Raw genomic sequence first — 26,570 nt, forward strand, 5'->3', positions numbered from 1 at the left:
TGTGAATATGTATCAAATTTATTATATTTGCCAAGATTGATGTAGATAGTTTTCTTTCTTAAAACAAATATATTTTAATATGCAAATAATAATACAATTTATGATAACAGTTATTAAAACGTTTTTACAAACAATGATTTGTATACAACAGTTTTACAATCTTACAAACAATATCAAGTCTTCTATCCAATCCGAAACTTCCTCGATGTTTTATCGAGGGTTAATGATGAGCGAATTAATTCTGAATTGATATGTAGGTGAAATTCATTTAACGAGGAGCTATTTAATTCTTCGCTGATCACACGTGAGTTTTGAGCAGCTGAAGATATATAATGTCGTCTTTAAAATAGTAACGCTTGATGTTAATCCGCCAGAGTTAATTGGTTTCAAATGGCCTAAGCATGGGCAATTCAGTATCACCAGTTTTAACCAATATTTTTATGAAACAAGTTGAAACACAAGCAATTAACATCCACCACTATACTGGTACAGAAATGTAGACGACACGATTGCGGGATTCACATCTACAGAACACACACTTAATTTTTTCAATCACATTAACGCTATACATCCCAAGATCAACTTCATATGTGAACTAGAAGAAAGCAATCAAATATTATTTCTTAACCTCAAAATTACAAGAACCGATACACAATTTAAAACAGAAATCCACTGAAAAATCACCCATACTGGACTATACATTCCTTGGGACTCAGCACATGAAACAAAACAAAAACTCAACATACTAAGAAACCAAATAAACACAACCACAAAACTATGCTCACAGATAAAATTAACGATGAATTAGACAAAATAAAACAATACTTCATCAACATCAATAAGTTACCTCCACAAACCGTAGAAAACATTATACGCACACATCTAGACAGAAAGCAAAATCAACCAACTAAAGTAAATATATCTCACGAATCAAAAAATCACGAAACCATATACTGCTGCATACCATATATTCCTGACATCAGCAAACAAATAACCAACATTTGGCAAAAATTAGTAACAAAATATGACATTCCAGTTGATGCCAAATTTATTCAAAACCAGGCACAAAACTGACGTCTACACTATGTAAAAACTACACTGACAAACACCACACCAACATTATTTATAAAATACAATGTGATAACTGCCACGACTTCTATATTGGAGAAACAAGTAGAAAAATGGAAACCAGATTCAAAGAACATAAAAAGTCACCTTCACACGTTTTCGAACACTGCAAGTCAAATAAACACAACATAACCATAGAAAACACTCAAATACTAAATAAAGAAACAAACATAAACAAACGCAAAATTAAAGAAACCTTACTTATACAAAAACTCAAGCCCAAAATAAACCAATACAAAGGAACACCTTTATACCTATATTAAAATAATATAATAAATAATAATGATAAAAAATAATAATATAAAATTATATATTCAAACAACTCAGCACGCCCTTTACATTCCGACACTCAGTTACACAACCCTTTTCAAACATGTGGTCAGCTTTCGGTCAATTACCTCTTTCTTTCTTTGTGCACCTGACGGTGACCGAAGAAGGTCGAAACGTTGTTCGCTTCTCTACGTAAAAAAAATTCTCAACCCAAACGAGCCGTTTTATATATATATATTTTTCTCTACAAGTGGGTTTTCTCGACATCACTGATTATACAGTAATACTTTTTTTTTTTTTTTTTTGACAAACAGTAACTACAGCTTAAGTAAGTTATCATGTTATGAAAAGCCATCCAAGTTATCTTGTTATGATAAGGCATCTAGAGTTACTATAATAAGACATCAAAAGCTGTCATGTTATGTGATAAGGCCTTTAAATTTACTATGTTGTGATAAGACGTTTAAAGCTATACTATTATAATAATAGATCTAAAGGTATTGGACGATTCGTATAACCATTCTGCAGTCGTTAAAGAATCGCCTACGACGCACGAGACTCTTGTTGGTCACCCCTGGTCTGGAATGTTTAAATACAGGGTGTTCGGAAAGTCACTGTGCACTTATATATTTATTAACAGACATGTTTCAATATAGAATAGAGGAGGAAAATATGAATGACAATTATAAACAATGTTGAAAGTGACTCCCGTTGGCATCAATATAGGCCTGGATCCTTCTTATTTTGTTTCTAAACACCGCTGTCAGTTGCTGGCTTGAAATAGACTGAATAAAATATGAATACAAAACTGCACAGCGACTTTCCGAACACCCTGTAGTAACCATTTTTGTTTTCATTTGGTGCTTCAGTCCCAACTCAAACACAACACACCTTATTATTTTACTGTTGAAGCAATACATTTTGAGTTATATTAATCAGGAGATTCTCCCCACACGCAGGCAAGACCCGATGTTATTAAGTGTCATGACTCATCAGACTCTATCTAGTACGTTCTTTTCTATTATCACAGTATTAGAGTATTAGCAAACTTTTGTATCATTCTATTAGGTTTCAGAGGTTGTTCAAACGTCATCTTATACTTTTCTCGAATATTGGTTTTTCCAATGAAACATTTATTTCCACTGAAATATTAGTATCTCTAATCGTCCGTGTTTTATTTGCTAAACCTGTTTGTACTCTGTTACTGAGTCGCCTATAATAACGTTTTCTCCCAATACTTTCATACTGGCGTTACTCCAGCGTTGTTTCTGTAAACAAAGTCTTTGCTACACTGTAGACCCTACAAAAGGAATTTCATTTATATATATTTCCAAGCACTACATGGATATACACTGGTACAATTAATATTTGAAGTATGCACTGGTACAATTAATGCTTGAAGTCATTGCTGCTAGTTCATAACTTCGTAAATACAAAATTGTGGAAAACAAAGACAGTTGTACGTTTCGTAAATACTTAATTTAAACTACCATGGTTTCAGTAGTTAAAGAATCGTTAAATATACTATTAGTAATAAACGAAACTTTTTTGGTATCAATTAAATTTGATATTCTTCTTTGTATAGACTTTCTCTTTACAGAAACTTCCTTGATTTCGACATAAGCAGTCACTTACAATTAATTCGGTTTAGCTCTCTGGCTGAACTATAGATTTCGGAACTGTGTAGTCGGGTTCAAGTTCGTGTGATAACAAAAATCTTTGGGCTTGATATGGCCTGATGGTTAGCGTGTCCGGTTTTCAAGCTTCGGGCTTGAATCCCGTCATCGAACATTCCCGCTCTTTCAGTCATGGAAGAGTTATAATGTAACAATATATCGTATTTTCGATTTGGCGATAGATGATGTTGACTAACTGCCTTTCATCTAGTCTACCACCTCTAAATTGGAACGCCTACGGCAGATGATTTTCGCGTAGCTTTGCGCGAAATTTAAGAGACGTACAAACAAACTCAAAATTTTCTAATCGCTGTACAACTTGACGAATTGATTTTATGTATGAAAAATATACCTTTTCATTTTCTGACAGCGTAATTGATTAATCGAGATTTTTTGCTGCAGACGCCAAACTCCCATGGTTACGCATCAAACGACTGCAAGAGTCACGTTATGGTAATATGCCGTTATTACGATAATAATACACGCGATGCGTGTTTGAACAGAAAAGGGCACAAAGACCGAACTCGCTAGACTAATAAGATTACTAGTCGTCAGCTACTGCAATCTTCCCCACCAAATTACTAATTTGGTACAGAGCACTGTGTACCTGGAATATTGTTTGGAAAACAGAATTACCTCATACATGGATCACCGATGTCCTGTTTCTGTTTTGTTTAAGAAATATGGCGTCCACCCGTTGGGATAGCACTAAGTCTACGGATTTACAATATTAAAATCAGAGGTTTGATTATTTTCAGTGGTCACAGCAAATAGCAGAATGTGGCTTTGCTATAAGCCAAACGTACGATTAAAGATATTTGGCAGCTCAATAAAATAATGATATCAGTAATACTTTGTTTAAGTGGATTCACTGAAAACTGTTACAAATGTATATACACCATTACACCAACATCAGAAAACCGTTATAACAGCTGTATGTGTGTATGAAACATTTAAATAGTCCGAGATAGTGTGTCTGGTCATAGCCCAGTAAGTAGTTAAGGTGCCGGAGAGTAAAACCGAATATCCTTGAGTCGTGGCCCGTTGCCGCAAAACCGCGTTTTTCACCTTGCCATAGTGTGTGCATTAAAAGAGCTACTGTCGAATCCCGCTATTCGATTAGAGTAACACAATGGTTGGTTGTGGGTGTTGTTGACTAGCTGCCTTCACTCTGTGACCTTAAAATTAGGAAGAGCTGTAGCGTGGTTGGTCCTTGGGTAGTTCTGTAATAATATCACATACAAAAGTATATGCTTGAACAAAATCTGTTTCGCATTGTTAGCCTACTGGTAAGGCTTAGCTTTCAGCCAGAGTAAAGTATAATTAAACAAATACAAATTACATAGAGACATCCACGGGGGATCTTTAACTCATCGTAACTTGTCATGTTTGCTATGTATCTAGTATAATTTCACGATGTCAACAAAAGTAAACGAAGAAAGTAAAAACACGATGTCGTAGAAACACTTTCAGATGATGGTCTAGAGAAAAGCAGCCTAGAAGTTTATAAGACTAAAAATCTGGTTTCTATACCCTCAACTACACAGCACAAATTGCCCATTGTATAGCTTTGTGCTTAAAAACAAAATACTAATTAATTTATGAAGTACATATCGGTGTGTAGATATTAGTGTGAAGACATTAATACTAGAAATAAATGACTTTTTCAACTGAAAAGCGAAACGTTGTGTCGAATTAAATAAAAACATTTTGATGTTATAAAGTAGTTTATTTGTAGTGTTAAAAGCAAAACGAAAATTAACAGAACAATTGTGTAACAATTCCTTAAAATAATTTAGAATCCAAAAATAGAGAAATTGGGATCGTATCATCCTAAAAACATTCTAAATCTAAAGGTACTGTAAAATGTATAATGATAATTTAGAAACATTCTAAATCTAATGATACTTTAACTTGTATAGTGATAACTTAGAAATATTAAGTCTACGGGTAGTGTAACTTTTATAACAACTTATAAACATTCTAAGTTTAAAAGATTGTATAACTTGGATGATTGAAATTTATATATATTCTATTCCAAAAGGTAGTGTAACCTTTATAGTAAGGTCTTAGAAATATTTTAAACCAAAAGATCAGTAACTTTTGTAATGAGATGTTAGAAACATTTGTAATGAAAAAAAAAAGTTTATTTGAAAATTTACACAGTGGAAGGCATGTAACAATTGTGGTACAGTGTGGAAATATGTAACAGCTGCTTCACAATGTGAGAATATGTAGCAATTTTTACACAATCTAAAATGTGCAGTAATTATTACGCATTGTTAGATTTAAACGACTTTTTTATTTAAATACAGTACGAATGCTACGATGTAGATAGTTTTATGTTATTGTTAGAACCGATAGTTATATGAAGTTTGCTTATGTAAATAAATAATTTGTTGTGAATTAACTTCATGTTGCTCGAACCTTATGAAGATTTCTCGTTGAGTATTTTAAATTGTTTTGAAGTTAAGTTTGTTTGTTTTGGAATTTCGCACAAAGCTACTCGAGGGCTATCTGTGCTAGCCGTCCCTAATTTAGCAGTGTAAGACTAGATGGAAGGCAGCTAGTCATCACCACCCACCGCCAACTCTTGGGCTACTCTTTTACCAACGAATAGTGGGATTGACCGTCACATTATACACCCCCACGGCTGGGAGGGCGGCTTGTTTAGCGTGACGCGGGCGCGAACCCGCGACCCTCAGATTACGAGTCGCACGCCTTACGCGCTTGGCCATGCCAGGCCTTGAAGTTAAGCATAAACATCCAGAATGGTTATTAAAATCCACTTTCTAGTGTCGTAAGCAGCCACACCACTGTGCTACTGGAGAGCAAGAGTATGGTTGCATCATAATGTCTAGTAGTTTGTAGAAAGATCCAGGCCTCAGTCGGCGATTCTGACATATAGGCGACCAAGTTAGTGGAAGTAAGGACGTTATTAAAAGTGCAGTTATTTTGCATGTGAGTTTCGCCGTTACGGACGATTTTTAAAGTGAGTTTCAGAGCGTGTATTGTAATAACAGAAATATAAAAGAAGAATTTGTCTTAACACAGAGTGTTCTGAAGTGTTTGAACCCAGTTGTGTGGACTTCAACGTTAAATATATAATTATTGATAGCTCTGGATATAACTGTGATAATTGATAATGTAACGATTTTTTTTTACATACGTTTGACTTGTTATTAGTATATTGTTTTAATACAAATGGATTATGTGTTGTCTGTTTATTATTGAAATTTATCGCCAACTAGTCATAGGCACCTATCGTAAAAAGTCCCGGCTTTATAAAACCTGACACACGATGTTAGGATGTGTAGCGACTTTTACCTAACCTGGATTATTAAAATTTCTAGTGAATGTTACACAATATGAAAAATGTGTAGCACTTGTTAGACGGTGTGAGAATGTGTAGAAAATGCAGCACATCATTAATGTGGTCAAATTATTAATCTTGCAATTGTAGAAGTGTTTCAAGATTGTATTGTAGTTTACCGAAACCTTAGTTCATATTTTCGAACTTTACATTTTTGTAACTCTAAAAACATGGTTAAGTTATTTGATAATCATAACTTCATAGGTTAATAAAAAGCTTACAAAATGCAAACCGATGGTAACAAAAGAGAGAGGCCAAACTAAATCGATTTTCAGGTGCAATTTTACAGTTTTATTTCTCTACAAGTTTTCTACGGCTTCATTATGTGAGATGGATAAGTACAGTCTCATGAAGAGCTCTCAAGCACGATGTATCCTGTCAGCAAATACCAACATGTCAGACTGAACACGTTCCTCTAGACTACAAGGCTTCATGTATAGATGTGCATGAGTACACTGCTGGGACGAGAGATGGTGTGTAGTTGTTTGGCGGGAAAACCGAGAAAGAGTGCTGGCATAATCGGGGAATGATGACTGAACGAGGGCATCAAGACGCCAGAACGTCAATGATGACCACTGTCCACTATTTCCAAGAAGAAGAGTCGGAATGTTGTTTTACGTCGAAGCTGTGTCGTTACTGTGATCTCATTCAGGTATGCCTATTATTTACTACACGAACAGCAATCAGACAAGTGTTAAATCAAACTACAGCAGTCGTAGTGTGGATAAAATAACACCTTGCAGTTAGCTGATTTTGAATCACAATTAATTTTACTCTTATGTTCTAAGTTAAAACGCAGGGTGAAAACATTTAGACTTCAAATGTAATGATTATTTCTACAGGTAGAAATCATTGTACAGTGTGTTTTTCTTATAGCAAAGCCACATCGAGCTATCCGCTGAGTCCACCGAGATGAATCAATCCCCTGATTTTAGTGTTGTCCGTAGACATACCGCTGTACTAGCGAAGGGCTCGTTGTACAGAAATTGAGTTTTGTATTTTTTTTGTTAAAGATAGCCAAAATATTAATTGTACAGACAAAAATAAGCAACGTGCAGAGTAGAAAATTTCTCCAAAATTGATAATCGTACAGGTACGATTATTCTGAACATGATAATATTATCGTAACTTTTGGGATACAACATAAAACCACGCCATATTCCAAGTATGTTTTGCACAGACAATTATTACCTATACATTTAGTACTGAAATAAAATAGATAAAACATAAGGTGTTAGAGAAGTCTGGACCCATAGGAACAATACAGAATGTGTTTTTAATTCATTTGTTACTAGTTGGAGTACCGGGAGTTATGTAAATTCATGATTATTGAAAGGTTATTTTGGTCTTAGGACATGAAAAGTTGCTTCACTTATGTGTAATTGTAAAAAACAAACACCCATTACAACTGAGAAACATAAAATATGAAATTGCAAGTTTGCAATTTCCCCGTATGGAACCAACAAGTCGTTTTGCCAAATTTAGCGAAAATCCATCGAAAGGGAGCGAACTAATGGTAAATAACACAAAACCGTCTATAAAAACCGCAAAACTAAAAATTTGAATATACCCGGCATGAATCTAATAACACTTCATACCAATTGTGATGAAGATCCATCCACACCCTGTAAAGTAGTTATATGGACATACAACAGACAATACTATTATATTTATATAGATAAGTAGTTATATGGATATACAACATACAATACTATCGTACTTATATAGATAAAGATTCCAGTTGAATATTATTTATTGCTACACACATATTCTTGGTAACCTGTACAGTTTGTATGTTTGTAATTAAGCACAAAGCTACCAAAAGGGTTGTCTTTGCTTTGCCCACCACGGGTATCGAAACGCGGCTTCTATCGTTATAAGTCTGTAGTCATTTCTAACTAGCAGGTTTAATCGGTAAGCGTGTTTTAATATTTAGTGAAGTATTTGGATCTGTATCAGCTGTCGTGCATATTGAGTTCGTTTGCACAAATAAACCGATTTTTCACATTAGTGTAGTAAAGTTTGTTAGCCTATAAGCTAAGGCCTACATGTAACAAAGTATAAATGCCTGTAGAATCGCAAAGAAATAAATAAACTATATTGTTATCGTTTACATGGACTGGACTGAATTCTTTTCCTCAGATAATCTCAAAGTACGCGTCTAATAAAAGAACAACGATACATCACTGTTACAAGAAGTGAGAATGTTTCATTTAAAATACAACAGGGCATCAACTATGGAGATAGTGACCATGTGGTTGGTCGAGGGTTAACAGTGAAACGTTGCTTGAAATGATGAAGTTACTTAAAGATATGAAGAGAAGGCCAGAAAGAATAGGACAAAACCTTTGATGAAATAGATAGAAAACTAAAAGAAGAATAAGACAGAAAACTACAAGAATGGGAGAAAATATTAAGAGGAAACCAGGGAAGACTAAACGAAAGAGATAGAGAATCAAATATATCAGGAAGAGTGGGACAGAAAATTAGAAGTTAAAATAAAGAAACTTTATAAAAAATAATTAAAATAATAAATAAATATGATTGGTGACAACATCGTGAGACTATAGGGAACGTAAAGAGGAATTACTACAAATTCGAAGAAATGCAAAAGTAAAAAAGTCACACATAAAGTTAAGAGTGAATTATAAAAACACGATTGAAATACAGAAAGGCTGTGATGATAAAATTGATGAAGTAATGAAAGGCATCACTGAAGTAGAAAATAACATCAATGAGAGAATGAATAATTAAACTAGCCACATCTCTTTATGTATCAGCTCAGAAGTTCTATCCTGAAATGTCATCAGCTATAAAATATGGAATATGAGAACTTATTTGATCTACGCTCAGGATCGTTACTGCTAGTTCCCTGCTGGAGCAGCTGTAAGTCTACGGATTTACAACGTTAAAATGAAAGGTTCGAGTCCCCTCGGTGGACACAGGAGAGAGCCCGATGTGGCTTTGCTATAAGAAAACACATACATACTACTGCTATGTCATTTGTTGCTGAGAGATATTCCTCTAACTACGGAACTACCGCATAAAGTTCCAGAACTTATCTGGCCTAGGAATCTCGGAGATGACTGCTATTTTCGCTCATGTGATGTGCAAGGTTATAGCGCCCGAAATAAAAAAGAAATTTCCTATCCTAACCTGAAGATACAGTTTCATCTGATGTTAATATAAATGATGATAGGGATTGTTTTCAAACTGAAACGTCTGGTGAACCACATATTATCACCCATGGTGAATATAATGATTTGGTGAGAAATCTGGGACTCTGCAAATATGTTAGGACAAAGTAAAAAATAAGTTTTCAGGCTACTTTCAAAGAACAATAGTAAATTACAGGCGAAACATCAAATGTTATTAATATTCGTATTTGGAACAAGAGGAACTTAGTGGAAGTGCTTGATTTCAACCAACAGTTAATATTTTGAGATCGGAGCTTTGTAGGAGCCATTAGATCATTTGAATGACTTTAGCAGCTTCCTTCTAAGCTAAATAGCTTCTGCATAGGTTGGATAAGATTTAGGAGTCTTTATATTTTTTGGTAGTAGAATTCCTTACCAATAATATGCAAACTTAGGTATATCATGAAAGATCAGTACTTGTGCTGGTCAATTATTCCATCTATTTTGCAAATATCTCCTGTCGCTTCAGAAAAAAAAAAAAAACACCTTTAAACCATCATCACCATGCTTCACGGTGGGTACTATGCGTTGAGGTAAGTATCTTTCATCTTTCTTCAGCCAGATGTACAACCAGTGTTTCGAGCCAAATATTTCAAACTTGGAATCATCTATCCATAACACCCTTTTCCAATAATGAACAGTCTTGTAGATAATTTCAGTCTCTTGACAATATTTGGAAATCAAGGTAAAGGTTTTTAACTGCTGCACGACCAAATATTCTATTCTTGTTGATATTGTATATTTGGACATTTTCTGTCATTTGTTACATGGTCATTTATCTTATGCTTTAGATCAGTTGCAGTCTTCTTTCTGTCCCGGAGGCTGCATAAACGAAGATACTTAACATCAGTATCATTGAATTTAGGTGTTTTATCTCTTCCATTCCTATTTTCAGATTTACCTATCTTAGTCTCATGATTTAGGGTATATTTTTTAGTGTTTTGGGAGAGTTTCATATCCGCAGCAATTTGTTAGAGTCCAACCACCATCACGTAAAGCTTTTATGCAAACTCTAAGTTCTACTAACAATTCTCTACACTTTTTACCCGTGGAATGACAATGAAAGTTAATATATAGTGTTAAACTGTTTTTTAAATTAAAGTTTATTTGTGGAGTGCTATTAAATCGATTTCTTTTAGCATATACATACTAACTCTTTGCTAACTTCTTTCTGTGTAGTTAAGACACTTCATGGGGTTATTTCAGACCCTAGATTTGATTAGTGTGCTCATGCTTGTCAAGCAGAACCATTATGGCGTGCTCTCAGTACAAGTATATAGGAATTCTAGAAATAATAAGCATTCTCATCCTGGCTCATTCATTTATCAACAGGGATCAGTGAAACATTACCATAGTGTTGAGTTTTACATTTATCAACAGGGATCAGTGAAACATTACCACAGTGTTGAGTTTTACATTTATCAACAGGGATCAGTGAAACATTACCACAGTGTTGAGTTTTACATTTATCAACAGGGATCAGTGAAACATTACCACAGTGTTGAGTTTTACATTTATCAACAGGGATCAGTAAAACATTACCATAGTGTTGAGTTTTACATTTATCAACAGAGATCAGTGAAACATTACCATAGTGTTGAGTTTTACATTCACAATGGTACACATTTATCAACAGGGATCAGTGAAACATTACCACAGTGTTGAGTTTTACATTCACAATGGTACACATTTATCAACAGGGATCAGTGAAACATTACCACAGTGTTGAGTTTTACATTTATCAACAGGGATCAGTGAAACATTACCATAGTGTTGAGTTTTACATTTATCAACAGGGATCAGTGAAACATTACCATAGTGTTGAGTTTTACATTTATCAACAGGGATCAGTGAAACATTACCATAGTGTTGAGTTTTACATTTATCAACAGGGATCAGTGAAACATTACCATAGTGTTGAGTTTTACATTCACAATGGTACACATTTATCAACAGGGATCAGTGAAACATTACCATAGTGTTGAGTTTTACATTCACAATGGTACACATTTATCAACAGGGATCAGTGAAACATTACCACAGTGTTGAGTTTTACATTCACAATGGTACACATTTATCAACAGGGATCAGTGAAACATTACCATAGTGTTGAGTTTTACATTTATCAACAGGGATCAGTGAAACATTACCATAGTGTTGAGTTTTACATTCACAATGGTACACATTTATCAACAGGGATCAGTGAAACATTACCACAGTGTTGAGTTTTACATTCACAATGGTACACATTTATCAACAGGGATCAGTGAAACATTACCACAGTGTTGAGTTTTACATTTATCAACAGGGATCAGTGAAACATCACCATAGTGTTGAGTTTTACATTCACAATGGTACACATTTATCAACAGGGATCAGTGAAACATTACCATAGTGTTGAGTTTTACATTCACAATGGTACACATTTATCAACAGGGATCAGTGAAACATTACCATAGTGTTGAGTTTTACATTCACAATGGTACACATTTATCAACAGGGATCAGTGAAACATTACCACAGTGTTGAGTTTTACATTTATCAACAGGGATCAGTGAAACATTACCATAGTGTTGAGTTTTACATTCACAATGGTACACATTTATCAACAGGGATCAGTGAAACATTACCACAGTGTTGAGTTTTACATTCACAATGGTACACATTTATCAACAGGGATCAGTGAAACATTACCATAGTGTTGAGTTTTACATTCACAATGGTACACATTTATCAACAGGGATCAGTGAAACATTACCATAGTGTTGAGTTTTACATTCACAATGGTACACATTTATCAACAGGGATCAGTGAAACATTACCACAGTGTTGAGTTTTACATTTATCAACAGGGATCAGTGAAACATTACCATAGTGTTGAGTTTTACATTCACAATGGTACACATTTATCAACAGGGATCAGTGAAACATTACCACAGTGTTGAGTTTTACATTTATCAACAGGGATCAGTGAAACATTACCATAGTGTTGAGTTTTACATTCACAATGGTACACATTTATCAACAGGGATCAGTGAAACATTACCATAGTGTTGAGTTTTACATTCACAATGGTACACATTTATCAACAGGGATCAGTGAAACATTACCATAGTGTTGAGTTTTACATTCACAATGGTACACATTTATCAACAGGGATCAGTGAAACATTACCATAGTGTTGAGTTTTACATTTATCAACAGGGATCAGTGAAACATTACCATAGTGTTGAGTTTTACATTCACAATGGTACACATTTATCAACAGGGATCAGTGAAACATTACCATAGTGTTGAGTTTTACATTCACAATGGTACACATTTATCAACAGGGATCAGTGAAACATTACCATAGTGTTGAGTTTTACATTCACAATGGTACACATTTATCAACAGGGATCAGTGAAACATTACCATAGTGTTGAGTTTTACATTCACAATGGTACACATTTATCAACAGGGATCAGTGAAACATTACCATAGTGTTGAGTTTTACATTCACAATGGTACACATTTATCAACAGGGATCTGTGAAACATTACCACAGTGTTGAGTTTTACATTCACAATGGTACATAAGAATGAGCCCCATAAAATGAAAAGAATGACAAAATATTTTCATGTCTTAACACTTTTGCACAGTGCTGTATAAAGTTTATATGTTTCTTGTGTAAATGGGACAGCAGAACACAAAATCAGCACCAGAAAGAGAAGTAGTGGTCACACAATGTCAGCCTGATACCAAAATTGAATGTGAAAATGTAGTTGATACAAAGAAAGTCCTCCACTTCATATAAAACTGGGCTTGATGAAGCAGTTTGTAGAGGCCTTAGACAAAGACGGCAACTACTTAAAGTATCTATTTGGGCAATTCCCAGCTTTTCAGAAGCAAAACTTAAACAATGGATTTTTTGTTGGGCTTAAGATTAGGAAATTGATTACGGACGAACAGTTCAAAAGAACGAAAAAGAGGCATGGAATGCTTTGAGGGATGTTACAAGAGTCCAAATTATAAAAATATTGTCAATAATATGCTCAATAAGTTCAGAGTTAGTTTGTAATATGAACATAAATTTCATTTCCTACACTTATATACTGATAATTCCTTGAAATCTTTTTGTCTTCAGCATGGAACAAAGGGAAAGGTTTCATCAAGACATTAGGGAAACGAACAGGAGGTATCAGGAACAGTAGAACATCAGCATGATGACCGATTATTGCTGGTTATTAAAACGAGATGATCCAGACACGATGCATAAAAGAAAGACCACAACACTTAGTTTTGAATTTTAAAGACGTAGATTTCATACAAAAGGAGTCAGGATGAATGAGCATGCATATTTGTTTGACATGAATGTTTTTCCATTTTATTCTGTTTGTTTTTATTTCTGTTTACAAACATAATAATAATAAATGTTTATTGTGGTAAGCGAAATAGTAATTTGATGTAATTAATAGTTTCTCCTGCAGATTTGTAAAAATCTTTATGCGATAAAAATAATAATATTATTTTCGAAATCTGCGTAGCAAAATTATGGAAAATTCGTTATTAAAACCAAAATAACTTTTATGAAGTTTAAGTTCGCAGGCCTGTGAAATTATTTAGTGTATTACTACAATTAGTCTTAAAAGCGCGTTAGGCGTGCGACTCGTAATCCGAGGGTCGCGGGTTCGCGCCCGCGTCGCGCTAAACATGCTCGCCCTCCCAGCCGTGGGGGCATATAATGTGACGGTCAATCCCACTATTCGTTGGTAAAGAGTAGCCCAAGAGTTGGCGGTGGGTGGTGATGACTAGCTGCCTTCCCTCTAGTCTTACACTGCTAAATTAGGGACGGCTAGCACAGATAGCCCTCGAGTAGCTTTGTGCGAAATTCCAAAACAAACAAACAAACAAACTTAAAAGAATATGGATAAGATTATTCGACAACTAAAAAAAAAGATCTGGTGAAGTATTTTATTTCATGTTTATTCTTTATTTATTATTATAAAAGTACCTGAAACGTAAGAAAGCAAACAAACATGGATCTTTTAGGTTATTAAAGGTTAGATTAGATAAAATAAATGATAATAATAATTTAATTTAAATATTTCACGATCACGCACGTAAGTAGTTGGAGTAGCTCGTGAGTAATATAATTCGATAGCGTAACGTGACCTCATGACTTCCCTGATATAGTAATAAGGCACGGTTCAAAGGGCAATAAATTTCAAGTGTAAATATATGTATACTGTTACGACTTTAAAGCTAGTTAGGATAAATTATTGTAGTTTCATGTTACATTTTAAATACATTCTAGAAATAAAGAAAAACGGTAATTTAGATTTATTTCGATATCCGTTTGTGTCGTTATGAGATCTGTCAAATTGACCGACCTCGTATAGAGTTAGGGTAGAGAAAATAACAGATGAAATATAAAGTTTTACTGAATACAAACATTTAGAAGGTTTTAGAGATTACGCAAACGTTATTTGGGATTTAGGAGATGATGGAAAGTATTTTTAAGCTGAAGATGAAAATGACTTTGCACTCGGACTAGTAAAAAAATACTCGATATATTCATGGATAAATTTACAGTTTATTAAAAATACGTCACTAAAAATTTGAGTTTGTGTGTTAATGACTTATAATGTTTACAGAAGGTTCTAAACTTTGTGAAGATGTGCATATATTAAAAGTTAGTTGTATCAAACTATAAAGATTTCAAACGAGTATAAAGTAGTCACGTAGTCAGTCATATTCATGGTTTTGTCATTCATCTGTCGCTGAGTTGTGATAATGTTCATGATATGTTGTCTTCTTATCTTACTAGTAACATTTTTCTTTCGTCTATGACTTGATTTTATATTTGTTAATGGTGTATGTTGCCTTTTCTTACTACATATGGTTTTATCATTCATCTGTGGCTGTATTGCCATACTGTTCATGATATCACTCTCTTTTCTTATTGGCCAGGATTTTATTGTCTCCTAATTACAAACCTGGTCATGATATTATGTTGTTTTCTTTTCTTACTGTTCAGGTTATATCGTTCATCTGCGGCTTGATTGTGATCCTGTTGATGCTGTTATGTTTGGCATCATCTAACTGGTTAACAGCCGACAAATTTAGACAAGGACTTTGGGAACACTGTGTGGATGAAGATGCTCCTTTGCCCCTTCCATTTCATCTCAAGGCCAAACCAGGTTGTTATGCAGCACGTTCTGTTTGTAAGTTTGTTGTGGTGTAAATATTTCAGACTAAGTGAACAACAAATCGAAATGAGTAAAATACAGAATGGTCATAATGCATCTTATTAAACGCTGACTGGATCATTTATATTGATTTGTTTGTTTGTTTTTGAATTTCGCACAAAGCTACTCGAGGGCTATCTGTGCTAGCCGTCCCTAATTTAGTAGTGTAAGACTAGAGGGAAGGCAGCTAGTCATCACCACCCACCGCCAACTCTTGGGCTACTCTTTTACCAACGAATAGTGGGATTGACCATCACATTATAACGCTCACACAGCTAAAATGGTGAGCATATTTGGTGTGTCGGGGATTCAAACTATTGATTCTCGGATTAAGAGTCGAGTGCCTTCACCACTTGGCCGTGCCGGCCCTCAATCTAATAAGGTGAAGGGGTTAGAAACTGCTTCCTGAATTTTAGTCTTAGTTGTACGGTTGGTGATAAAACGGGATATCCAGCAAACCTAATGAATCGGTAGATAAATAGTAGGTAAATTACAAGTCGCACGCCTTAACGCGCTTGGCGATGCCGGGCCTGTATATTGATAGATAAAGGCTCATTATTGTGTGTATAAATATAATACTGGTTATTACATATTTAAATATATTGAGTGGTTATTAAGTAGCTAAATATAATGACTGGTTATTAAGTAGCTAAATATAATGACTGGTTATTGTGCATCTAGATATATTGACATGCTATTCCATATCTAAACATATATTGAATAGTTATTATGTATCTAAATATTTTGACTTGCTATTACATGAATTGACTTAACTTTGAAACTCTGAATGTAGCATAGGGATTCAACAACATTTTGCTAATTTGTAAAATAGCAACGTTTTTTTTCTACAACCTACTTATCTACTTGTTCACGTCGGCGGGGTTAACCCTCAGACAGCTCGAACTATCACGTCGGCGGGGTTAACCCTCAGACAGCTCGAACTATCACATCGGCGGGGTTAACCCTCAGACAGCTCGAACTATCACGTCGGCGGGGTTAACCCTCAGACAGCTCGAACTATCACGTCGGCGGGGTTAACCCTCAGACAGCTCGAACTATCACCACGATTCTTCAGCTCACTTGACTGATCTGTGGGTGCCTTGTTTTGATATTGAGATAAAAATCCATATATGTACAAGTATGACATAAATTATAAACATATCATGCATGTGTTTAAGTATCTTTTCAACACAATAGATGGCACTGTATATGAATCGATAGACGCGTGACAGTTTCTAAAGATAAAATACATACTTGATGGGGTCGGCATGGCCAGGTAATTAAAACGTTCGACTCGTAATCCAGGGTCACGGGTTCGAATCCCCGTCGCACCAAACATGCTTGCCCTTTCATCCGAAGAGGGTGTTATAATGTGACGGTCAATCCCACTATTCGTTGGTAAAAGAGTAGCCCAAGAGTTGGCGGTAGGTGATAATGGCTAGCTTCCTTCTCGCTAGTCTTTCACTGCTAAATTAGGGACGGATAACACAGATAGCCCTCGTGTAGCTTTGTGCGAAATTTAAAACAAACCAAACTCTCGTGTAGCTTCACGCGAAATTCAAAAACAAAGATACTTGACGCAGGTATAACATAAAAAGTAAACAAACAAGAGTATTAAAATTATGAATTTTACAATGAAATAAAAAGATGTCGCTACAAAAAGTGGTGAAAGAATTAAACTCCAATCACAAACTTGTCAAATTTAATCGTTACTTTATATTGTTATCTGTAGACCAAGTGAACGTTACAAATCTGTGATTGTAGTTTAAATTCTTGTTTTATTAGAACGGGATCCTTACTTCATTTTAAAATTCATAAAGGTAAATAACTGATTATTATTTCTCTATATAATGACCGATTATTACATATCTAAACATGATTATGGATTTTTATGTATAGGAATATCGTAACTGGTTTTTTGATATACAAATGTACTCGCTGTTTATTACATATATATTGACAGGTCTTTAAGCATCTAAACATACTGACTGGTTACCATATATATGAATATGAGTGATTATCACATATCTAAATATATAATAACAGGTTAATACGTATATAACTATACCTTTATTGATGATTGCATGACTAATTACACCATGTAACAAAATTTTTACTTTTTCCTGGACAGAAAGTGTTATTTTTCAACTGCTTATGTCTAAAGTAAATGGAAAAGACCTATTTTCCTCTTCAAACTTTGCTTTTGTGACCTAGGAGCGTTTTTTTGTGTGTTTTTTTTTTAATTTCGCTCAAAGCTACACGAAGGTTATCTGTGCTATCCATCCCTAATTTAGCAGTGTAAGATTAAACAGAAGGCAGGTAGTTATCACCACCCACCGCCGACTCTTGGGCTACTCTCTTACCAAAGATTTGTGGGATTGACCGTCACATTATAACGCCCCCTGGATGAAAGGGCAAGCATGTTTGGTGCGACGGGGATTCGAACCCGCGACCCTGGATTATGACTTGTACGACTTAACCCACTTGGCCATGCCGAGAAGCGTATAACGAAAACATGATGGGAGACTATATCTGGGGGCTAACGTGAAAGTGATTTACATTACAATCACAAACCTCAGAAAACTACTCACTTTAAACATTTTTGTATAACTTTAGTATAAATACATGTAAATCTTGATTCATATGTTGTTTTATTCAGATCTTATGTAAATGAAAATGTACAAATTTGCCCATTTTTACACAGAAAATAAGTTAATTTCTAAATTTCTTTATCCAGATTACGAAAGCAAAGTTTGAAGGGAATAATGGTCATTTTCTGTACTTTTACAACATAAGCAATTAAGAAATAACACATACTATCCAGAAACAAATTTGTGTTACATAGTGTTAATGCATAACTAAGTATATTGACTTTTTGTGTACACATATAAATACATATTGACTGGTTATTGTATGTATAAATATTAATTGGTTATTGTCTATAAAAATATATGTTGACTGTTTATTATCCATATAAATATAACGAATGGTTATTATATGCCCAAGTATACTGATTGTTTGTTAAGTATCTAACTATATTGCTTGGTTGTTACGTAACTTAAAATATTGATTGTTATTATGTACATAAATATAATTACTGGTTATTTTATGTTTGTTTATTTTAATTGTTTCTGGTTTGGTCAGAAAAAGTTGGCACAACTCTTTAATTTTACCAGTCACTCTTGAGGCCAGAACGAGAGAGAATTGTTGAAATACATTGTCCTATAATCTAAATACGTAGAGAACTAGTTTTTAAACTGATTTTATCCAATGAAACCAACTTTGAGTTCTTGATTAGATATCAGTTTGAGTTTTATTTAAATTGTATTTGCTTTTAACATTTCAAACAAATATGATGGTTTATGTTAGACAAAAATATACATTGATGTTGTTAGTTGTTATAAGTAAGAAAACCTTTCAGAAGGTTTAAATGGAGAAAACTTAACACATCACTGAAACGTGTTCTCAAGACGGCTGGTATGGGATTAAAACTTTAATTAAGATAAAGTACAGAACAACATTTCAACCTTCTTAAGTCATCTTCAGGTTAATTGGACATCATGACATCACTGATATGATATAATCTAAAGTTAACTAATATCACTGCAAAACAGGTTTTTTTTTTAAGTTTTTGAAAACTCCCAATTTTATGTGAAGAGGAGGCAAAAATATCTTTGGCGGGTCGACAAGCGGTTCATGCATCACATTTTTCTGTCCTGGAACTAACTTTTTACGGAGTGGCCAGCTCTGTCTAGAATAATATGACTCTTTGACACGACTGTCCCATTCACAGATGAAACAACAGTACTTTGTATAGCCGAGCTGCAGTCCCAGTAACAGAGCAACGACTTTCAGATCTCCACAGATATTCCAGTTGTACTTGCTGTATTGGATGTGCTTCAGCAACATTTCCATGCTTTCGTAGGTTTCTTTCATGTGTGCTGCATAGCCAACAGGCATTGAATGGTGAACGTTGTCATTGTGTAACAGAACAGCTTTGAGGCTTAACATTGAATCAATAAAGAGATGCCACTTTTGCGGGTCATGGTCACAACTCAAAGCAGAGAACAATTCTTCGATGTCAACACAGAAACAGAGACTGTCAACTTGTGCAAAGAATTTGGTTATATTATCTTGGTGGATTCGAAAAACAAAAATATTCGTACCTGGTGACAGCAAACACCATTCCTGCAGTCTCGAACCCAGCAATTCGGTTATTGCTTTTAACAGACCCAAATCTCTGACCAGATCGTTTAATTCTGTGTTATGAGATGTGGATTGCCTGAAGAGCACGGTTCCGGATCAATGTCACTGCCAGTTCCCTACATTGCAGTTTCTTCATCTGGTTCGTCTATGGTTCATTCCTCTGGTGGTTTCGGAATTGGAAGACTGTCGTCATGTGGCAAGGGTCTCATTGCTGAAGACAGATTAGGGTATTCAATTGACTTCTTTTTTTTGGCAGAGAAATCAGACACATTAGTCAAACAGAAGTAACAGTCCATCACATGGTCTTTCTGTTCTCGCCATATCATCGGGACAGCAAATGGCATTGTCTTTCGAGTGCCTCTGAGCCAAGCTCTCAGACAGACAGCACATGTCGCACAACAAATGTGAGGCGCCTATTCCTGGTCTTGATCACCAATTTTACAGCTGAAGTAGAGATGATATGCTTTCTTCACAAGAGCAGTCATTGAGCGTCTCTGATGAACAAGCGTATACTCGCCACAAATATAGTAGAATGTATAGCAGCCGTTACGACATTAACGAAACATATTAACCGACACCAGTCGTCCTGTAAAACGTCTATAACACCTAATTTAATTGTTACTGTGCTACTGAGGCAATGCTATATTCTGAAAAAATACGTACATACTAGAAGGTCTATATTAATCCAATGAGCAGCATCTGTGTATGGAAGCCACTTTTATAGCCAGCTGAGACAGTGTCAAGCTGGTTCCGGGCTGCATACTTCCACAGAACATCTTCCAACCTTGCCTGATTGTACATGCCCAGACTGCACAAAACATTGTTCATAGGTCTCTTATATAAACAAAAAAATTTTAGACACAAATATAAGAAGAAACGTGACAAAACTGAAGATTTCGATGAAACGGTACGTGATGGTTAAATTTCGATGTGATTTTCGTGATCAGCAGCCAAAAATCTATAACGAACATAAAAGTGTTCAAGAAGCAAAAACATTGTTGTGCAGGGTATTTATACAGAAAACACAAAGTAGCCTAGCTGTACATACATAGCTGAAGCAATGCATAATAAACCACATAATGAAACGTTAATAGAAATAGTAGATTAAACATACATTTATAAAAAAATGGATGAACTGATGATATTGTCTGAGGGTCATATAAGACCATAAGAATAGCTTATATGTTTATACACTACAAGTATTATAGTTAAAGTAATTTAGAATTAGTGTGCTTGGATTAATGCCCTTTCTCGTTATCAGTATACATCCAAGGGTCTGCTGCCCTGTGTGTAGTCACCCTTCTGTGTGACGTTTGTGCCACCATGCTGACTGGAATTGGCCTTTGTATCAAAGAACCTGCTCGCAAGTGCAAGTTGTATCGTGTGTCACTTTATGTTATGGTTTGTTCACGTAAGTTAGGAATATTGTATATTTCAACAGATGTTTCTTTTTAAATGGTATCTTAAATAATAATGCAATTTGTATCTGTGTCACAAAGTTTGTATTTAATGTAACATATTTTTTGCTGTTGCTTTGTTTCTCAGCTATATGTATTAAGAATTTTATTTTATAGTAATATTAATGTCTTACATTCATTGCATCGTGCAAAACATTAAGCTTTTGTTTTCTGATACTACAGTACAGCTTTCCTAGAATTATCTAGTTTCTATATTTTTGCAGTGTCTTGCATTCTTATTGCCTTGGTGGTCTATCCAGCATCTTTTGCATCAGAAATTGAAGAAAGTAATCGCCAGGTGTGGGAGTTTGGATGGGCGTACGGTGTTGGATGGGGAGCAGCTATATTCCTTTTTGGTACCATCATCTTGTTATTGTGTGATAAGGAAGCAGGAGGCATGTACCACATGCAGAGGAGTATCCACAACGAATCCAGGGCCTAGAGAGACTAACCACTGTATTTATGATTCACAATCATTATTTCATCATTACGTTTAAAATGATATGTTTGGTGCATCCTAAAGACCGCTCAGAATACAGCTTTACCCTTACATTTAGTTATTTAATAAAGATGCTGAGAGCCATTTATGATCAATGCTAATGAAAAGTTCAAATGTTTTGTTTAAATATTCGACTGAAGATCTTTGCTCAGGTTTATGATGGGAGATTTATTCATTAAGGCTATACTTTAATATCTCCATATGAGTGGTAACTGTTCTTCTTGACGGATATCATCCACCATTATACAGGTTACCTGGAATGATTCTAGCTAGTTCTCCAAAGTCCGGATTTATTTTATGGTTACACTAAAAACAAGTCAGTTCAGCTTATGTTGCACTATTCTTAAGACAATGGTTAATAGCTTTTAAGGAAAGAGTATTAATGATAGTGCAATCCATTTAAAGACCTTTAGAACCAAGTAGTCAGTAACACTAGATGTTGTATCAGAACAAAAACCCTGAATATGCTCATACTTTTTCTGGTAATGTGAGGAAATTTTAGTCTAAAATTACACATTTCAAAATACACTCAATGTTATACCATCTCCAAAAATGATTGTTTACCTACTGGAACATGTTTGTAAAGTATGTTTATAACCATGATCAACATAAGATGTCTGTTCAAAATATACGCAAACTGACGTCATAAAACAAAATGTACTTTATTTAGAAGTTACAGGTCTGGGACCTCTTCAAAGTACTCTCCTCCCCAACGCACACACTTATCCCAACGGCGTTTCCACTTGTTGAAACAGTCCTGGTACGCTTCTTTTGTAATGTCCTCCAGCTCCTTCGTCGCATTTGCCTTAATATCGGGAATCGTCTCAAATCTTCTTCCTTTCAAGGGTCTTTTGAGTTTAGGGAACAAGAAAAAATCGCAAGGAACAAGGTCAGGTGAGTAGGGGGAGTGGGGAAGAACAGTGATCGAGTGTTTGGCCAAAAACTCACGAGTTCTGAGGCACAAATTTCGCAGCAACGCGGTGCATCTTTAATTTTTCGGTCAAAATCTCGTAACAAGATCCAACTGATATCTCACACTCTTCAGCAAGCTCCCTGACAGTCAGACGTCGACTTGCCCGCACCAGGGTGTTGATTTTGTCGACGTGTGGGTCGTCAGTTGACGTGGAAGGACGTCCAGGACGCTCATCATCTTCAATGGACTGTCGACCATCCTTAAAACGTTCATGCCACTTGAAACATGCCGTACGCTTCATAGCAACATCACCATAAGCCGTGTTAAGCATAGTTAAAGTTTCAGTCGCAGCTTTTCCAAGTTTAACACAAAATTTTACAGCAAGTCGTTGCTCCTTCAGGTCATTCATTCTGAAATCCGCCAAACGAAAAAATCGCACTCCACTTAAAACCGCGTAGCTAATACACAAATAAGGATATCTGCAATCGGGAAATTGCGTCGTAATCAGCTGATCTGTGCAAACCTAACGACACCAAGCGGATTCCCCTGGAACCAAATGGAGCCGCGCAATTCAAATAGTCCGCGTATTTTTTGAACAGCCCTCGTATACTATTTTCGTTCTTATATGTTGCTCACATAGACAATTGCTACATTGCTAATGTACAGAGAAAATGCTGAAACTATGAGATAATGGTGTCTTTTCAATACAACAGTATTATTTAGCTTTTTTATATTTTGCTCATAGTTTTAATAAAATATAACATGCTGAAATTTAGGTGGACTAAATTTCAAAGGTTTAGCATTCTTGCAATTTGTTTATTTTTATCTATATACTATATTTAACAAAGAAGTTTTACTAAAGAATAGTGATTATTTAAAAAAGTACGTCAAGGTCACAAGAATGTCAGCATGTGATATTACATAGTTCTTCTAATTATTACTGTTAAAATAGTATTCTTATTTTTATGTCCAGTTATACCTTTTAGTTTCTAAATGTGGATATCAAGTATTTTTCTGCAGGTTTTGTCTTAAGCTTCACTATAAAGAGTTATCAGTCTTACATTTGTGTGAAAAAAATGTGTATATATATATATATATATATTTTAACGTTAAAGATTCTTTCTGTTGTCGTTTTGTGGGTACAGAGTATTTTTAACACAGTGGTAAGAAATATTGATAATAGTCTGTAAGCCTTAAGATGAGTAACCACAGTATGCAAATTAAATGTATATATTTATTTAATTTTGTTGTATTATACACCTTACAACACATTTCACTTATCTGAAAATTGAAGAAATTAAAAGTTCCAAATGAATACATGTTGAGGTTTAATTTTTTATATTTCAATTTGTCTATCTATGCTGACTTATCATTTGGATATAAAGAAATTAAAATATCTCTAAAACATTCATTTTAATGAGATCAAGTTATAAGTGCCAAAAAGATGTTAACTTCCAATGCTTTACTCACCTTACAACACATTCTATTTACCTGAAAAATAATTATTGTTTTAAATTTGTTTTGCATATTTGATTTTATCTATTATTGCTAACTTATTGCTTGGATGTCAAGAAATTAACAATTCCCTAAAAAAGTCATTTTAATAAGGTCAAATTAAAATGCAAAAAAAATGTTAATTTTAAAGAAGGTACTAATCGCATCATTTATCATTATATAAAGCTTTGAATAGAATCAGAAATGTGTCACCACTTAATGATTCAACTTAGCAACATAAGATATCTATGTATCATTAGATTAAACTCTCAGTAGAACAAGAAGTGTGATACTATTTGGTAAAGAAATATGACATATCTTGGTATTATTAGATTTAGATCTTGAAATTGTTTTAACAATTGTAGATTCCTTAAAAGCTTTAGTCACAAGAGGTCTATATTTTTTATCTTTAGATGTTTGTGCAGTCAACTTAGGTAAACAGTATAATGACAAAACAGTATGTATTCTGTTGTTGTGATTAGAGCAAATAAAATAATTAAGGTATTTTTCTTCTCTGAACAAAGAATGGTTGTTTCAGTATCAAAACACACTAATATGTAACTAAGCAAACACTGCATTGTTTCAGTATGAAAACGCACTAATGTGTAACTAAGCAAACACTGCATTGTTTCAGTATGAAAACACACTAATGTGTAACTAAGCAAACACTGCATTGTTTCAGTATGAAAACACACTAATGTGTAACTAAGCAAACACTGCATTGTTTCAGTATCAAAACACACTAATGTGTAACTAAGCAAACACTGCAAACCATTTTAGTTAAACGTTTTTTAAAAATGACAACATGTCTATACACACTCTCTCAAACTTGCAGGTTATGACGACTTTTAGGTTAAAAAACAAACAATTTCACAAGTAATTTGCACCCTATTTGAAAGTTAGTTAAATTTGTGGTTCTCAGTGGTATATTTATTTAAGTATATTGCTTTATAATGTAATATAAAAATATTGTCAAAGTTAATATTGTACTCATCTCTCTATGAAATTCTGGGATCAGACCTACCTTGTCCTCACTTGGGAACCAACAAGTTACAAAAACTGTTTGTTAATAAAACAGATGGTATTTCATGGTGTCCATTAATGTTGAATTCATTATAAAGTATCTCATATACAGAATGATTGCTTCAACTTTAGGGTGGTGTGGGATACTTTCCACTATATGTATACATGTGTGTTTCAGTTTTGAAGTCACATGTTGAGTTAGGGTGTCATATTACAGTCTGTGTTTTAAAGACTGTCTCTTCAAATGTTGCAATGACTGCTTTGAGATTTTCAAAACTGTTCTGAAATAGACTTGATAATGATTGTCTGTATGTACTTCTGATTACGCTGTCTTCAGTAATTTTTTGTTGTAATACTGCCTTCATGTGTTGATGACTGAAATATTATTTGGTATTTTATTTCACTATTGGGTCTTTTGTTTTCAAGATGAATGCATCTTGAAATACTTGATATTGTAGTATCTGGTATTTCATGTCCTAATTAGAGTGTTATCTGGTGTTTTGTTATAATTACTGTGTTAACTGGTGTTTTATGTCATAATTACAGAGCATTATCTTATATCATAATATTACTATGTAGAGTACAAATTAATATTTAATGTAATAATGTTAGGTTTAGAACCATTCTGTCAGGTGGCTATGACACTCTACTGAGTTATTCTAAGTCCATAATTTGCTACAGTAATATTATAAACTTCATCTTCATTGAGCTTTAAAACCACAAATTGACAAAACATGAGAACTATACAATATCAGAGATAATAGCTGAAGACCTTAGGAGTACAACTGTGTAAACAAAACAATGAGCTTGTATATCACTATTATTAATTTACATTCTTCTACAAACCGAGTCAAATCAGAAAACTGATATCATCAATGAGTACAATAATATATTAAATAATTTAAATACACTATTTTAAAACTACTAAATTATATACTACAGGCAAGAACTGACAAGAGAGCAAACAACTACTAAAGTTTGCATAGCAAACAGGTTCTGCTAGTAATTTTGGTGAAATAGTGAAGTCACTCTCACTCAAAGATTTACATGAACTATTAAAGAGTCTAACAAATGTAACACCTTTGTTTGATTTTTCAATTTTGA

At 34.4% G+C, this 26,570-nt stretch overlaps 1 protein-coding gene across 2 annotated transcripts; it reads left to right on the forward strand.

Moving 5' to 3' along the window:
- Window positions 1–6,777: 6,777 nt before the first annotated feature.
- LOC143229991 (transmembrane protein 47-like) lies at window positions 6,778–24,359 on the forward strand. 2 transcript variants are annotated; one of them, XM_076462930.1, is made up of 4 exons: window positions 6,778–7,099; window positions 15,664–15,850; window positions 21,342–21,491; window positions 21,762–24,359. In XM_076462930.1, exons 1-4 carry the CDS (start codon window positions 6,974–6,976, stop codon window positions 21,977–21,979), a joined length of 681 nt encoding a protein of 226 aa, XP_076319045.1. In that variant the 5' UTR covers window positions 6,778–6,973; the 3' UTR covers window positions 21,980–24,359. The 2 variants fall into 2 exon arrangements, with proteins under 2 accessions (XP_076319045.1, XP_076319046.1); XM_076462931.1 differs by having other exon boundaries at window positions 15,664–15,826.
- The last annotated feature ends 2,211 nt before the right edge of the window (window positions 24,360–26,570 follow it).

Source organism: Tachypleus tridentatus, chromosome 10 (genome assembly GCF_004210375.1).
Source record: "Tachypleus tridentatus isolate NWPU-2018 chromosome 10, ASM421037v1, whole genome shotgun sequence".
NCBI classification, from domain to species: domain Eukaryota; kingdom Metazoa; phylum Arthropoda; class Merostomata; order Xiphosura; family Limulidae; genus Tachypleus; species Tachypleus tridentatus.

What these genes read in the sequence shown, in the direction of transcription:
- LOC143229991 (XM_076462930.1), top strand. Translation starts at nt 6,974, where the DNA reads ATGATGACTGAACGAGGGCATCAAGACGCCAGAACGTCAATGATGACC. An exon ending in GTTACTGTGATCTCATTCAG is followed by an intron (nt 7,100 to 15,663) that starts GTATGCCTATTA and finishes CTTACTGTTCAG; the next exon opens with GTTATATCGTTCATCTGCGG. An exon ending in TTATGTTATGGTTTGTTCAC is followed by an intron (nt 21,492 to 21,761) that starts GTAAGTTAGGAA and finishes ATATTTTTGCAG; the next exon opens with TGTCTTGCATTCTTATTGCC.